We start from the raw sequence: 14,938 nt of genomic DNA, 5'->3' as shown, positions 1-14,938 counted from the left end.
CAGGGCCGCGGGCGCACCGCCCCGGGGGGAGGGGGCGCCCGGGTTAGAGATGCGCGTGCGCGGTGTCGTCAGCGGCGCTGCGCATGCGGGCCTGGGGGGCGCCGAGACTTCTTTCCGGAGCTGCGCGGCCTGCAGGTAGCGGGGGGACCGGGCGGCGGCGGTGTCTGGCGATCTCCGGGGCACGCGCTCGCTCGCTCGCTCGCTCGCTCGCTCGCTCGCTCCTTTGGTCCCGGTCGTTGTCGTGGCGCAGCCCGGCGGCGGCCTCGGGTCTGGGCCGCGGCTGGCGTCCCTCGGGTCACCTTGCCGCGGAGGGGCGGGGGCGGCGGCCAGTGTCTCCGTGTGCCCTCTGGCGAGGTGGCGCGGCCCGGGGCGCTCCCGCCCCGCGGGTGCCCGGGGCCTTGCCGGCGCTCCGGTTTCTCGGCAGGAAAACACGCTTCCGTGGTCGGCAGCGACCGGGTGTTTCCAGGCGCCGTCGTTCCGCTGGTTAGCGGAGATCGCTGCGCGGAGGCAGCGCGAGCTCGGGAGAAAGCCCGGCGGAACCGGCCCCGTTAAGCCATCGCGTTTTGTTCCGTCGGCGGCAGAGCGCGCAGAGGCCGCGCCGCGCTCGCTGTGAGCGCACCCTGTTCCCGCAGCGTTCGCGTTGCGGCGTTGGTTTGTAGCCTGGTGATCGCGGAGGCTAATGCTGCGCATTGCTGTTCTCTTCCCCCTCTGCCGGAGGGTGCGTGAGAGCTGTCATGGCCAGTATTGCCGCAATAAGTGTCAGTAGGAAGGAGACTGGCATCTCAACGTTTAATTTTTTTCGCATACTTTTCTTCATTATTCTTTCTTGGGTGTTTTGTTTTGTTCTGTTTTTGCAGTTACTCTGTAGGCCACTTTGGGCATTCTTATATTTTTTTCTTCGGTGTAATTTACAATTTGTTGTTATGTTTTGCAGTTTATATAGAGACATTGGTTTACTGTGTACGGCATTTAAAGATGGCAACGTTAAGTATCAGTTGCCTCAACCTTTTATGCCTTGATGTTTTTTTCCTGTGGCTGTTGTACTAATTTATATTGTTGCGGGGGGGGGGGGGGGAGAAGGGGAGCACAGGCTTAAGGAGAACTTGTTTAAAAACAAGATGCTTAAAATAAGGAATAGGAAAGTAGCATTTCTTTTCTTATTCTGCTTTTGTATCTAATGAACTCTCATGCAGAGAGTTATCTTTCATATGGTTTTTTTGCTGGGAAAAGTGAGGTTCATGAGCATATTAGGCAGTTACTGCATATGTAGTATGCAGTACTTGCATATTTGTTAAAATGTCCAAGCATCAGCTGTGCTACATAAATCTGAGTTACTAGGCTTTTGAAATGAGTGGAATGAGCTATTTTGACAAACCTATTAAAAAAAACCAGAAATTTAAAACGTGTTGAAACTTCTGAATTGAGAGATTTGTGTGAAAAGACAATCTTTTATAAGAAAGATAAACTCTACTCCATAGCTGTGTTGCCAAAACTATTGTAATAACTTAAACTAAGCTGTTGTAAAAGGACATGTTCTGTGTGTCTTTCATCATTAATGATTCACTGATTTTACTTTTATTCCATGTTTGACAGGTAAAAAGGCCTTTTTACATATTCATATTGCGAAGTACCTGTTTTATGTCCTAATTTTCGAATAAGGAATCTGCAGTGATGGCCAGCTGTTTTAGATCCTCTAAACCCACAGGTATATATAGATAGATATAGAGTACAGGTTAGTTATTAAGTCATTGAACATAGTGCCTTTGTCCACCAGAGGATGCAAATTGTCTGAAAACTTCATTTTAGGAAAGGGCTAACTGTCTGAAAGCAGGACTTAGCTAATACAGATACTGTTGCATTTATGACAGAGAAGCTGAGTGCTTTGCAAAGCTATTTGGGTTTTGATTAACTTTGGTTTTTTAGAAAGCAATGTCAGAAGGTGCTGCAGGAATAGACTTCTTGTTATACAAAGGTCAAAGGAATATCTGTGAGATTTTTGCTGAAAGCAGGAGTCAAGATCAGAACACCATCAATAAGAAATAGGGTACTAAACAGCAGCATTCCAGTATAGTTGAAAGGAAGGATAAGCAGCTAAAATGGGGGAAGAGGAGTGATGATATTTTAAAGACTTCACATATTTTGCTTGCATTATTATTTTATTAGATCACTCTTTCAGTCTGATATAATAACAGGTGGGGATCAGAGATTTCTGGTGTCAGTTGTTGCTCAGCTGTAGGAAGGATGAAGTGGCAGTTACCATTGAAATCAAACAAAAACATCATCTGTGATGGCTGTTCTTTTCTGGGGCAGGTGTATCTTTACATGTACGTGAACTAATTGTAGTGAGGGGGGTGCTAGTGTGTCTTTGCTTCTTGGGGTCCTTGTCAGAAAGGTACCTGTCATGAAAGCAATGTTTGCTTGTTGTTGGAACAGTGATGATGCTTCCTTCAGTTGTTTTTTTTGTGATATAATAGCAGAATATGAGGCCTAGGTATGCAGTTGAATGCAATACTGCTCCTGGGGTTCAGTGATTCAAATAGCAGATTGCCTTTTATAACTTCATGAATTTGTGGTGTGGGCTTTTTTTTTTTGGTTCTGGTAAAAGAACATTGACACAAGCTTGACTTTTCCGAACACACTTCAAAGGTTTTTGTCTTGCAGTTCTGTATCTCTGTATTCGTGAAATACATAGAGGGTACTAGTCATACATGTTTATAAATGCTTGGGATATAGTTTAGATTTTATACTGTTAAATCTAGATTCTTACAACTTCCAATATGTTTCAGACCCAATGGCTGTCCCACCATCATACTGTGACTTGGGAAAATCTGCCAGGGATGTATTCAATAAGGGATATGGTAAGTAACATGACTGTGGTTTGATAATCTTTCATATATTTCTTGGGAGTCTTGGGGGGGAAAAAAATTAATATCTCAGATATCCATTAAGTAGCTTGTGGTAGGAATTGAACAGAGGGATGGCACGTCTAGCCTGTACGGAAACTCAAATGTGGCCATGTATCATGAAAATGCTGCAATAAGTAAAAAAATAGAGGGGAAAGTTAAGAGTTCTAACTTAGATGCACTTCATGTCTCTGAAGAATGTTGTGTTTTTCATCTTCCAATTTACACAGCACTGGTTGAAGAAAGTTGAAAATATTTTTCTCCAAGAAGGGGAAAAGAAAAATTCCTGCCTTGTAGTCAGAGACTAAAAAGTAAATCGAGTTGCTTAGAAGAAACTGTAACCATATCAATTGATCACAGTTTGCAGACAGCTACAGAAGGTGGAGATACTTGATGGGTAGCTGTTTAACCTGTCCAAATATTTTAAGAGCAGGTGGATCGTTTGAAATTATTGGTAAATTCCAACTAGAAACATGGTGCAAATATACTTTGCCTCAGAAGTGATAACTACTTTTCTTTCTCTGTTCCACAGATATTAACAACTTTATCACTTCTTTCCTGACTTGCGTCTCTTCTTGCTTTATGAATGCTAACCGTTCATTTCTTTCAAATTGCTGGTTTGTTGGAGAGATCTAATAATGGATGTTTGAGGTTCCTGCTTCTATTTCAAATTTCTGTTCCTGCTTTCTGTTTATCTGTTGAGAAGGCAACTGCATGCCTGAAAGCTTGTTTGCTTTTTTCCCTACAAATAGTTGGTTTAGTATATGATGCACCTTTGTATATAAACATTGCTTTGCTTCTGTTCTGAGACTGTCACAGCAATGTCATCACTACTGCTGCAAATATTGACATGAATTATTAAGAAGCATGTCAATTCCTATCACTGGAAGTCTTTTAAGTCATGGTTATAGAATCTTCTGAAAATATGCCTTTGCTTATCAAAAGTTTACTAGAAATTGATGAGGAAAATCATGGGTAAAAACCTCTGGCCTGTGTTATGCATGGCTATGGACTACGTGGCTGTAATAGCCCCTTATGTGCTGAAAAATTACCAGTCCCTGCTAATCCTTTAACAAAAAATAAAGAACAACTTCAATATCCTTTTAAAGAAAAAATTGCTTCTGCTTCGCTGTATCCTGATGGGAAAGGAACCCATCCACTTTGAATTGTCCTAGTCCCTTAATCATTCCTCAGCAAGATCAACACCTATTGAAATCATTGGCTGCTTTCAGGCCAGTGATCCCTGCCTGCTGTGCTTTGGAGTGTAGTAATAGGCTTTGTTTGTAATGTTATGGTGAAACAGAAGCTGTGTACTCTTCTATTTTCAGGATTTGGAATGGTCAAGTTAGAGCTGAAGACCAAGTCTTCCAGTGGAGTGGTGAGTTTTGGGGGGGGTTCCAGCATCACCAGCATTGCAAGGGGGGGGACAGATTCCTGAAATGGTAGCAATAACTTGCTAGCAGGTTTTGCTTTACTCTTTCAGTTCTCACTGTAAAACCTGTAGCTAACTGATGTGTTTCTACAATGATATGTAGAACTGATATATCGGTACTTCTTTTCCTGTGGTGTGCAAGAATTCTTGTTGCCACATCTCCAAACATAAGAGTTCCTTCACCCTAAATGGCTCTCACTTCTGCTTATGAATGTAGTTGAGTTCCTCTGCCATTGTTGGCAGGATTTATAGGATTTTTTGACTCCAAACTGACTTTTTATCCAAAAGACCAAGAAGCAGACTTGACTTAACTTCATTTTCAGTCATCTCCTCTATGCCTACAATGCAAGACTTAATTAAAAATAAATAGTATTCCTACAGTACCTTTTATGTAGCATTTTAGAGCATTTTATAAGCATTAATTAAGCTTTACAGCACTTCAAATAACTAGAAAACATTGTAATCCCTGTAATACTGATGGAGAAATAGAACTTAACTTCCTTGTGATTTCACAGGAAGATTGGTAAAGCCAAGAATGGATTTTGCAGTTTTTGGTCTATAACCACAGGCATATATTCTACAGTAGACAGGCTTATTCTGGCATTGAGTCTCAGTTCTGTGTGTGCTAAGCATTCAGTGCTGTTCAGGTTGATTGGCCTGTGCTGCTTTTCAGCCTCTCTCATAACCATATTTGCTTGAGCTCCCTCCTTCTCTTGCCTTCATGTTACATAAATGACTTAAGTCATTCCTTTAGTAAAAAGCTGCATTATTGTATGCTGTCTCAATTGAGCATTTGATGGATTACTTGCATTGTGTAGCAGGCACATGTGGGCGTGAGGAACTGTGTGGTCTCTTTATTGTGACTGAAATCAGTTACTGACATCTCAGAATATGCATAGTTTTCCTGGCAGGAAGCTTTGATTCTCAAATAATATGGTAATAGTTATCTACATTGTCTTCTGAATGTAACAGACTATGCAGAACCATATTCTTAAGTGCTAAAATGTGTTTTTCCTTTTCCATGCAACTTTCATGTTGGATATTTATCCAGCTGGTAAGAATAGTGACTGTTTTGGTGTGGGGTTTTTTTGTTGCTTTCTCTAGTAGATTTTTCAATGATCCATACTGTTGTTCATAATCTGTTGGGTTTTTTTAGTCATGTTGTCATCTGTGTCATGAAGTTTGACTGTGTCCATAGCTCTTAATCAGCTGCATGATTCATGCCTGTAGAGCCATTTGTAATGTCTGCCCAACAGTCCAAAATAAGAACACAAGAAAAATAGCAGAAGAGAAATCAAGAAAGTTTTCTACTGCTTCTGGCTTTGTGCCAAAGTGTGTCTAGTTAGCATTTGGCTGCAACAAAATATGTTTTGGGGATGGAGAAGAGTTTGGGAGGAAAGTGTAACTTTGGACTTCCACTTGTTTTGATAGAGAATTTTTTTTTTTCCTGTGTACTTGGACACAACCATTGCAGTTTTAAAAGGTTTTGAAGCATTATATCAACTTTTCTACCAGTTGTAATTCTTTCACAGACTGTAACAGGTTTGGCATAGTAAGTGTGTCCAATTCTGGGCTCCCTAGTACAAGAGAGATGTGGAACTACTGGAGAGAGTCCAGCATAGGGCTATGAAGATGATTAGGGGACTGGAGCATCTTCCCTATGAGGAAAGGCTGGGAGAGCTGGGCCTCTTCAGCCTGGAGAAGAGATGACTGAGAGGGGATCTTATCAATGTATTACATCAATGTATACAAGTATCTTAAGGGAGGATGTCAAGAGGATGGGGCCAGACTATTTTGAGTGGTGCCCAGAGACAGGTCAAGAGGCAATGGGCACAAACTGAAACACAGGAAGTTCCATCTGAATATGAGGAAAATCTTCTTCACTGTGAGGGTGACAGAGCACTGGAACAGGTTGCCCAGAGAGGTTGCGGAGTCTCCTTCTCTGGAGATATTCAAAACCTGTCTGGACGCAATCCTGTGCAACATGCTCTAGGTGACCCTGCTTGCGCGGGGGGGTTGGACTAGATGATCTCTAGAGGTCCCTTCCAACCTCAACCATCTGTGATTCTGTGCATGGTGTTCCTGAAGATGCCAGCCATCGTGAATGAACGGGCAATGAGAAGTTGAGCTTGATTACTGATTCAGACTGGAGTGTGACATGGAGCCTCACTGAGTTTGGTTTTCAGTTTCAGAAAATTTCAGAAATGCTTCTACTGGAGATGGTGTTCAATCAGAAGTCTCTGCTTTTGACAATTAAAGACTGATGGCAGCAAATCTTGCCTGTGTTCCTTCTGCTTCTGATAGTTCTGACAGCTAGGAAAATCCTTTTGACCATAACAGCGCAATTCTTGTTTGTTTGTTTGTTTGTTTCCTTTTGGCTGAAAAAAAAAAATCCATTTTAAAACCTTTTCTGTGCCCGATCTGAGAAACAAATCAAGCCTTTTTTGATCAGCTTACTTGCCTTAAGGTTAGAATAAAAAAGTACTTCTAAGGTCTGATGCAGGTTTGATGCCTTTGCATTAAGTTTGTGGAAGTGACATTAGAGGAGCGTGTAGTGAACGTGTCTTAAAAGACAGTCACTCACTTCCTGACTTACATCATGTACTTTTGTTATCTGGATAGATGTGAAGTAAAGTTGGTGTGCTTTGTTGTGGTAGTGCATTAGCTACAGTAAATTTCATTTTCTTTCCTGATGTGCTAGGAATGTTATGGCAGTATTTCCCTGGCAGTCCAAAACCATTTAAAGACAATCTTTATGCACTCTGCAAAGCCCAAAATTGTGAAAGTAATGTATTCACCATCCAGGAATACTGTCCTGAAACAAGCCAAATCTTAAAAGTTAGGGTTTCAAAGCTTGGACATGTTGGCAGTGGATACTGTAAGCACTGTATCTTTCAATATTTAAATTTTAAGAGAGACGACTTGGAAATGTAATGGCAAAGATTAATTATCTTCTTTCAAAGAAGTATCTGAGAGGTGAGGACAACTGAAATGAGATCAGTTCTCAAATGCTTCTTAAAACTTAGCTGGTATACCTTGAGTTTACTGCCAAAATATGCCTACCCATTGCCTTGTAGTCTGTTGTGCATGAAACACGGAGTAGGCTACCTCCGAGCAATTCCAAGAGGAGAGATGCTCATGAAGACGTTGTGTCCCCTAGTTAACAGGAGGCTCCAATGTGTGGGGAACTTGTCGAAGAGTGTAGGACAGAGTGTGTTACACAAGAGTATATATTATACAGAATTCAAAATTGTTATTTCGATTATACTAGTCTGTGAAGGACCAGCCTGATGGAGAGATGTCAAGCTGCAAATGGGGTCAAATTATGTTCTGAAACTATGAAGGATACCAGAAAAGGTCTACAATTTTAAGGTACCCTACAAAGGGATGGCCCAGCTTCTGAACTGTAGTTACTGACAGAGGTAATGACAGAGAATTTGGTTGAGGGAGAAGGTCTTAGAGTCATAAGCATGGTGTGTGAGCTGAGGGTTTAAGTGACAGCAGTATAGAGGGCAGGAGGACAACAATGTTAGGGGGTAGTAGTCAGTGCAGAAAGTGTCTGTCCATTCTCCGTTTTCACTGAAGAATGACAAGGAAGAAACATGAGATGTCTGGAGAAATGAGAGAAAAATTAAAATATTTTTTCAGCTATTCATCTGGTAGCCTAAGTTGGATGTAGGATTGCATTTGTTGAGGGTAGAGTGGATTTCTAGAACAGTGTAATAGATGCTATTTATTTGATATGCCATTGGGACAGTACTGCTAATATGATACAGGAAATTAGAGAAGTTTGTGAGAAAACCCAGGGATACAAGAAGCTTTGTATCCCAAGTGAGTACCTGTCTTTATGTGTGTAGGGATCCATGGGAAGGTACAGAGTGAGTTGTTGAATGTCATAATAATAATTGCAATTTCGGAGTAGAAAAACATACAGCAAACTGCTTTTTTTCTTTTGTGAGGGATAAGTTAGGAAAAAAGTGTGATCATAAAAATTATAGGGGGAGCCAGGTGATGAAATAACGATGCAGATGAAAAGTAAGTGAAGACAACAGGTCTTTGTATAATAGTGCTTTTCCAACCCAAGCAAGTTTCAGGTCTCTGTCAGCACATCTCAGTAAAGGACAAATCTGCAACAGAGAAGATGTACAGAATGTATGAAATATGAGTGCTGATTCTCATGTTGTGCTCTTGGCAGGAATTTACTGCAACTGGGTCTTCCAACACAGACACAGGCAAGGCTTCAGGGAGTCTAGAGACCAAATATAAGATCAAAGACTGTGGACTTACATTCACCCAGAAGTGGAACACAGACAACACACTGGGAACAGAAGTGTCTGTGGAGGATCAGGTAAGAGGAAGGAGATATTATGAAAATGTTTCAGCAGCTGGCATGAAAAACAGAGTTGAGCAGAAAACACTGGAGAGTAAAAGTTGCACAAAACTATCTGGAGAACTGAAAAGAAAGAAGATACAGTGTATCTGCAGAAAGCACAGACAGAGCATTATGAATCTCTCGGTTTTTTGTTTTTGTTTTGTTTTTGGTTTTTTTTGGTGAAAGTATCCCCCTGCTTCAAAGTGCTGCTGCATAATGATCCAAAGGCACAGTCATCGCAGATACAGGCACATCAAATTAGCTGGTTGAGTAAATATCACTATTATCCACTCTGAAGGGGACTTCTTGGTTTTCATGCATGACTGCAGCAGTGACAGCTCTATATAGCTAAAGTTGATCTTTAAACAAAGAAGGGTTTCTCAGTTTTAAGCTCCCTAATATATAAGGACTTAACTCTGGGTGCCTTAAAGTTGAAGACTAAAATTAGTGTTTGCAACTTGGCATTGCTTGAGCAAAGGGTTTCTTGTGTACAGCCGTCTCAAAATATACAACTCCTTTTCAAAGGTGATGGCTTTATGCTTTTCACTCAATGCTCTGTGGTGCCCTGTGCTGCTGTGTATTCATCGCTATTTGCATAGCTGTAGTTTTGTACTTTTGTCTGTGCTCTCGTCTGTTTGGCTGTTTATCTCAAAATGAGGGTGGAGCAGCTTGAGCTAGGTACACGGTCTGGCCTATGAAGTAGTGTCCAGTCTTAAAAGATTCTGAGAGCCCATAGATTCTGAGAGATTCTTGGGTTATGTGTGGATTGATGGAACTAGAGAGAATAAATAAACATAAACTGAACACTTTTCTCTCTTGAATACAGTTTCTCCATTTTTTTTTTTTCTTGTTGATGCTAGATTTGAAATCTGCCTGTATGAAAAAACACATCTATGAAGTACCTGTTATCTTGCCTCATTTTGAGGGGGAAAAGTCTAAATTCTCATCTCTTATCTTACAGCATCTTCAGATTTTTTTTTTTTGTAAAATTATGCAGGAGACATTATGTTCATGTTTTGTCTTCTCTTTAGATGTGAAGTAGAGCTATAGTAATGGAGGAAAAATTTAAAACAACGTTTCAGTAGAGTTCTGAGCAGATGACAACTTTGCTTTTCTTTGCAGTTGGCTGAAGGATTGAAGGTGGCCCTTGACACTGTATTTGTACCAAACACAGGGTAAATATTTTCTGTCACCTTTACCCACAGATTTCAAGAATTGCCCTGTTCTTCTCATTAGAAATGCTTATTCTGGTTATTGTGTAAACGCTCAAAACTTACTGTCGCTGAGTATCATTTTCAAATATTGTAGGAGGCAGGAATTCTAGATCAAAAAAAAATCGACAACTTTGTTCTGCAGGCACTGTAGAACATTTTGAAGGTGATGGATAATACAGGGCTCAGAAGAACAAGGACTGCAAAATATGATTCTTTGTCTTTTTGGCCACTTGCAAATTTGTCATTTCTGAGTAGGTGTTATACTTGTGTAACTCCTCCCTTAAACATTTAGGTCTTGTGTGGAAAGCTTAACTTGTACTATCATCATCTTTGTCATGGTGATGGTAGTCCTACTGCTGTCAAGTCAATGCCTTAGGAACACAAAGCAAAATTACTCTGCTTTCTGAAGGTTATGGGCGGAGTAATAAAGAAAAAAGATGTCTATGCACAACCGAACAAGGAAGTAGAACAGCATAGGTATTATGACAGACAGTGAAATAACATAGGTTTGAAGTATTGTTTTTTTTCTAGGCAGTAAAGGAGGGGGTTTTATGCCTGTAGATGCCTGAATCTTGAGACAGCTTTGTAAATATTTACTAGTATTTCTTTAGTGTCAGGGAGAGCATATCAGAAAAAACAGTTTGACATGCTGGTTGAATGTAAGGATTTAGAAAATGAGTTAAAGATGAGACGCAAGGCCTGGAATACGAGTGACAGGCAGCATCATGTTCTGTTGCGCTTGCAACAGGAGAGAAAAGAGGTTGGGGGAAGGCTTAGTGAGGTGCTCAAATTTTGTCTCAGTTATGTTAAGCTTGAATTGATAGCAAGATGAGCACAAAGACATGTTGGAGAGAAAGAAAGAGACTTCTCTGAAGGGAGAGAAAAAGGCTGAGAAAAGTGGATGATGGCTGGAGGATGAGGAAATTTGCTTTCAGTAGAGGAGGTAGGTATCCAGCAACATGCGCACATAGGAAATTCCCCAGGGATGCAGAAGAGTGGCTAGAACTGGAAAGGCTAAAGTATGCCATAAAAACATTAAGATCAGAGCAAAGTGAATAAGGAATGACAACGGACATGGCCTGTGAAGGAGCAGTGGAGAGAACTGAGCAGAAAAACGTCACTAAAGAATAAGCCAGCTGTCAGTGTGAGATGTCATTGATGCTGCCGAAAGAGACTGGTGATGCCATAACACATTGCAAATACTTGTGGATAATAAAATTTGGAACTTGACGGGTTTTGAGCATATCTAGAAATATTTTTGTCTTTTTACTTCTTGAGGATTTTAGAGAGTTTGAGATGTTAGAGAAAAACATGGCACAACATACATAATCCCACTATCACCCTTATCCCATGCCCTCTTCAGCTGTTGTAACTGTTTTCAGTAGGTGTTACAATTATTTAATTAATTTGCCTTAAGGGATATGTGTGTGTGTATGTATATATCTCAATCGTATATATGTATATAAAATATATGATTAAAATTATATATATATATATATATTATACTTTTATAGCATAAGGGTTAAAATGGAATGTTTCTCTCCACAGGAAGAAGAGTGGGAAGTTGAAGACCTCCTACAAAAGAGAATATGTAAATCTAGGCTGCAACATAGACATTGATCTCTCTGGACCAACCATCTATGGCTGGGCAGTGCTAGGCTATGAAGGCTGGCTTGCTGGCTACCAGATGGCTTTTGATACAGCCAAGTCTAAGCTGTCACAAAATAACTTTGCCTTGGGATATAAGGCAGGAGACTTCCAGCTGCACACTAATGTGTAAGTATTATCTGAGCCTGGAAGAACTTTATCAGAGCAGCCAAACTAGATGAGTGGTGAGAATTTACTGTACGAGGTAAAAGATGGGTGGAAAGAAGGGGGATGCTGATTAGATTGGTTTAAAATAATTCACGTTCAAGCAGGGGCAACTTTCCAACTTTTGATCATCTTCTGAGATTTTGTTTCAGAGTAATTTTTTTTTTTTACAGGATAGCAGGGGGCAAAAAAGCACTTTAGAATGTTAATTTATTTAGAAAACTTGAAATAAAATCTATAAGCTTCACTTCTATTTTGGTGGTACAAATAAAGGAGCCTTTGATTAAGCTAATGCACCCTTTCCCCACAACCAGAAAGTTTCTAGCTCAGAAATGCCCAAGGAGGAGGAGAGAGGTGTGTTGCATCATGCCCAAGTGTTTCCAGATATCAGTTTAGCTTAGCTCTAGTCTTGGTGTTCACGTGCTCTGAAAAGCTTTAAATTTTGTATATTTAAACAGCTGTCCCACAATAACACTCTTTTCGGTCTCATTCCCATTTTCAGTGTAACTAACAAAAAATGATAGCTTACTTAAGTTTCCCTCTGGCTTTGTCTCTTTATGCATCATTACAGGCTCGTTTTCTTAACTTAGGAGGACAAGCAAGTAAAGTTCTCTGCTTTTTTTGTCAGAATCACAAACCTTGTGGCTCAGCTCTTGGAAAGTTCCTTGCCATTCTGGAACGTACACTCTTGTTTTGGGTCAAAAACATCAGCAGGAGTCCGAGAGCTCCAGCTAGGAAGTAGATAGACATGGATCCATGAAAGCATTCAGACTGTTGGTTCATTGTAGAAGAGATAATGATCAAATGATTGTGGGAAAGGGAGGGTTACTCTAAAGGTTACTATTTCTAAACAAGGAAAGTCTTGACACACTTTTATCTATTACGAACAGGAATGATGGCACCGAGTTTGGTGGGTCTATTTATCAGAAGGTTAATAATAAGGTTGAGACATCAGTAAATCTTGCATGGACTGCTGGCAGTAACAATACACGTTTTGGTATTGCTGCCAAGTACCAACTGGATGAGAAGACTTCCATTGTGGTGAGAATTTTGTTACATGAGCAAGTATTTGAAATAAGTTTCCTTAAATGCTGAAAATTAGTTGTATGAAGTAATTTCTTCAGATATTGTTACTGAGAAAGTATGGTAGATGGCAAACTGTGGGTTCTGTTGTGGTTCAAATTTAAACTAGGACATCATACATTTTATTTGTGAAACATGGTACAAAAAAACCCTTCAAGGATTCTTTCTCCATGGTGAAATAGTCACCCGTGTGTCCATTGTGCTTGAGGCCTATACAAAATGTGTTTTCCTAAAAGTTAATACTAGTGTGAAGTCTATGAGAGGCACTTTAGTTGTCTAATTCTTAACTAATGCATAATGTAAAACTAGCATAGTAAAATGAGAGGAGGTATTCAGCTGAGCTTACAGCCCTCTCCTAAAAATGGCTTAACCCTCAAAAGTCAATCCAGGTCCTGAGATAAATGTTATTACTAACACTTACAAATTCTTGCACAGATGTAAGAGGGGTGGGGGGGAGAAACAAGCTTAAATAATGAGGGAGATATCCAGGAGACAAAAACATGTCCACTAGGGAGTAAAGAGTGAATTAAAATATGTATGTACAGCATGTTACTAAAAACTGAAGTAGTAAGCATTTGTTACGCTTTAAAGTGAGATTTAGTCCTGAGATATATCTGCCAAAAGAAGAAATAGGAAACACTCTTGTAAACAGATCAAAACTTAGTAATGTAAAAAGAGGTTTGCACATTCATGTATTATTGCTCACTTCTAAAAAAAAAAAAAAAAAAAAAAAAAACCACTACTAAACAACTTGTGAACACTGATTTGTGAGCAAGACAGACTTTTCTGGTTACTTTGGCACTGTAGTAACTAGACACCTTAAAAGATGCAAGGAGACAAGGATGCGATAGTGAAGGACAGGAGAGCATGCTATAGGAATAATGAGCCACAATTTGAGGGAGTGGGGAACGGATTGGAACTAATACTCAAGCCTTTTATAATTTGGAGGTAAATTCAAGGAACCTACTTACAGTTGGGTAGACTGGAAACTTTTTGTGGGGAAAAGGAAATATTAGAATATACCTCTGCTAGAGGTTAGTCTATAAGAAGCTAGAAGAATTAACACGTAAGCAGCCTTCTCAAGGCAGTGGGACAATTCTGAGTGTTTATACAGAGAAATGATTTCTTTTTCCCTGTAGGCTAAAGTGAATAATGCCAGCCTGATTGGAATTGGTTACACTCACACCCTTCGACCTGGTATGTAAGTCCAACTGGTAGCAAGTCTAATTATTGCTATGTTATGGTTTACTTTAATTTCATCTCTTAAACAGGATAGATAGATTTAAAAAAAAAAAACATTAGAAATCTTGTATAGGTTCACAGAAATAAAGGATGTGCTGAAGTTCCTATAGCAGATGAGAAGCATCGGTGAGGCTCAAGTACTTGGAGAGAGTTATGCAGCAATGTAAATGCTGAACTGCATTCTATTTTTTTAATATTGGTGTCATTGCTTGTTTTTCCAGGTGTAAAGTTGACTCTCTCAGGTTTGATTGATGGCAAGAACTTCAGTGCTGGAGGTCACAAAGTTGGGCTGGGCTTTGAGCTGGAAGCTTAATGCAGTTCTGAGTAAAGCAACAGATAGGCCCTGAGAGATGAAGAAAAAGTATACCCAGAGGGTTTTGGCCTTAACATTACTCTGAAATTTCAAGAAGCGTGAACTTTTACTCTTCCAAAGAATTGCTTTAACCCAACACTGAAGTCCAAAAGGTGCAAACACCTCAAAGGAAGATACTTGAAAGCATGCATGGAAGTTGTAATGTTTGTGCCACGTTTCACTTTAGTTTCTCATGTTTTAATTGGGCTCCTAAAGACAGCATAGCATCTTGTTACAAAGGAAGAAAATCCCACATCTCCCCTCTAGTATATTGCATCCTGCATGTCTTACACTTCACAACCTTTTATAGAAATCATCTCTGTGTTGTAGTGGAAACCTTGGTTCTTCATCAGAATGAAATAAAACCAGTCACAGTTGGAACATAATGTTTTTGTCTCACCCCTTACTAAGGCTCAGATAAGCACAACAGTGTAGAGCACAGTTTGTTTTTTTGGGGGGGGGGTTTTGGTAGAACTTTAAGGTTAACAGGTGTATAGTTTAACAAATCATTTGCAGTTTATCTACACT

At 40.1% G+C, this 14,938-nt stretch overlaps 1 protein-coding gene and 1 long non-coding RNA gene across 4 annotated transcripts; one reads left to right on the top strand and one right to left on the bottom strand.

Moving 5' to 3' along the window:
- The first annotated feature begins 68 nt into the window (after positions 1–68).
- Positions 69–14,796, top strand: VDAC3 (voltage dependent anion channel 3). Of its 3 annotated transcripts, XM_067312512.1 has the most exons (10): positions 84–135; positions 1,594–1,705; positions 2,787–2,858; positions 4,232–4,281; positions 8,531–8,683; positions 9,830–9,882; positions 11,470–11,697; positions 12,624–12,774; positions 13,956–14,013; positions 14,280–14,796. In XM_067312512.1, exons 2-10 carry the CDS (start codon positions 1,672–1,674, stop codon positions 14,369–14,371), a joined length of 891 nt encoding a protein of 296 aa, XP_067168613.1. In that variant the 5' UTR covers positions 84–135; positions 1,594–1,671; the 3' UTR covers positions 14,372–14,796. The 3 variants fall into 3 exon arrangements, with proteins under 3 accessions (XP_067168612.1, XP_067168613.1, XP_013802031.1); XM_067312511.1 differs by lacking the exon at positions 1,594–1,705 and having other exon boundaries at positions 69–135; XM_013946577.2 differs by lacking the exon at positions 84–135 and having other exon boundaries at positions 1,120–1,705.
- On the bottom strand, positions 4,717–12,616 carry LOC136994485 (uncharacterized). Its single transcript, XR_010886560.1, has 2 exons — positions 12,372–12,616; positions 4,717–6,713 (listed from the first exon to the last, which is right to left on the bottom strand). It is a non-coding gene; the product is annotated as an uncharacterized lncRNA (long non-coding RNA).
- Positions 14,797–14,938: the final 142 nt, after the last annotated feature.

This window comes from Apteryx mantelli, chromosome 29 (assembly GCF_036417845.1).
Source record: "Apteryx mantelli isolate bAptMan1 chromosome 29, bAptMan1.hap1, whole genome shotgun sequence".
NCBI classification, from domain to species: Eukaryota; Metazoa; Chordata; class Aves; order Apterygiformes; family Apterygidae; genus Apteryx; species Apteryx mantelli.
The sequence above is the reverse complement of the archived record's forward strand: the minus strand, read 5'-3'. Positions and strand labels throughout refer to the sequence as shown.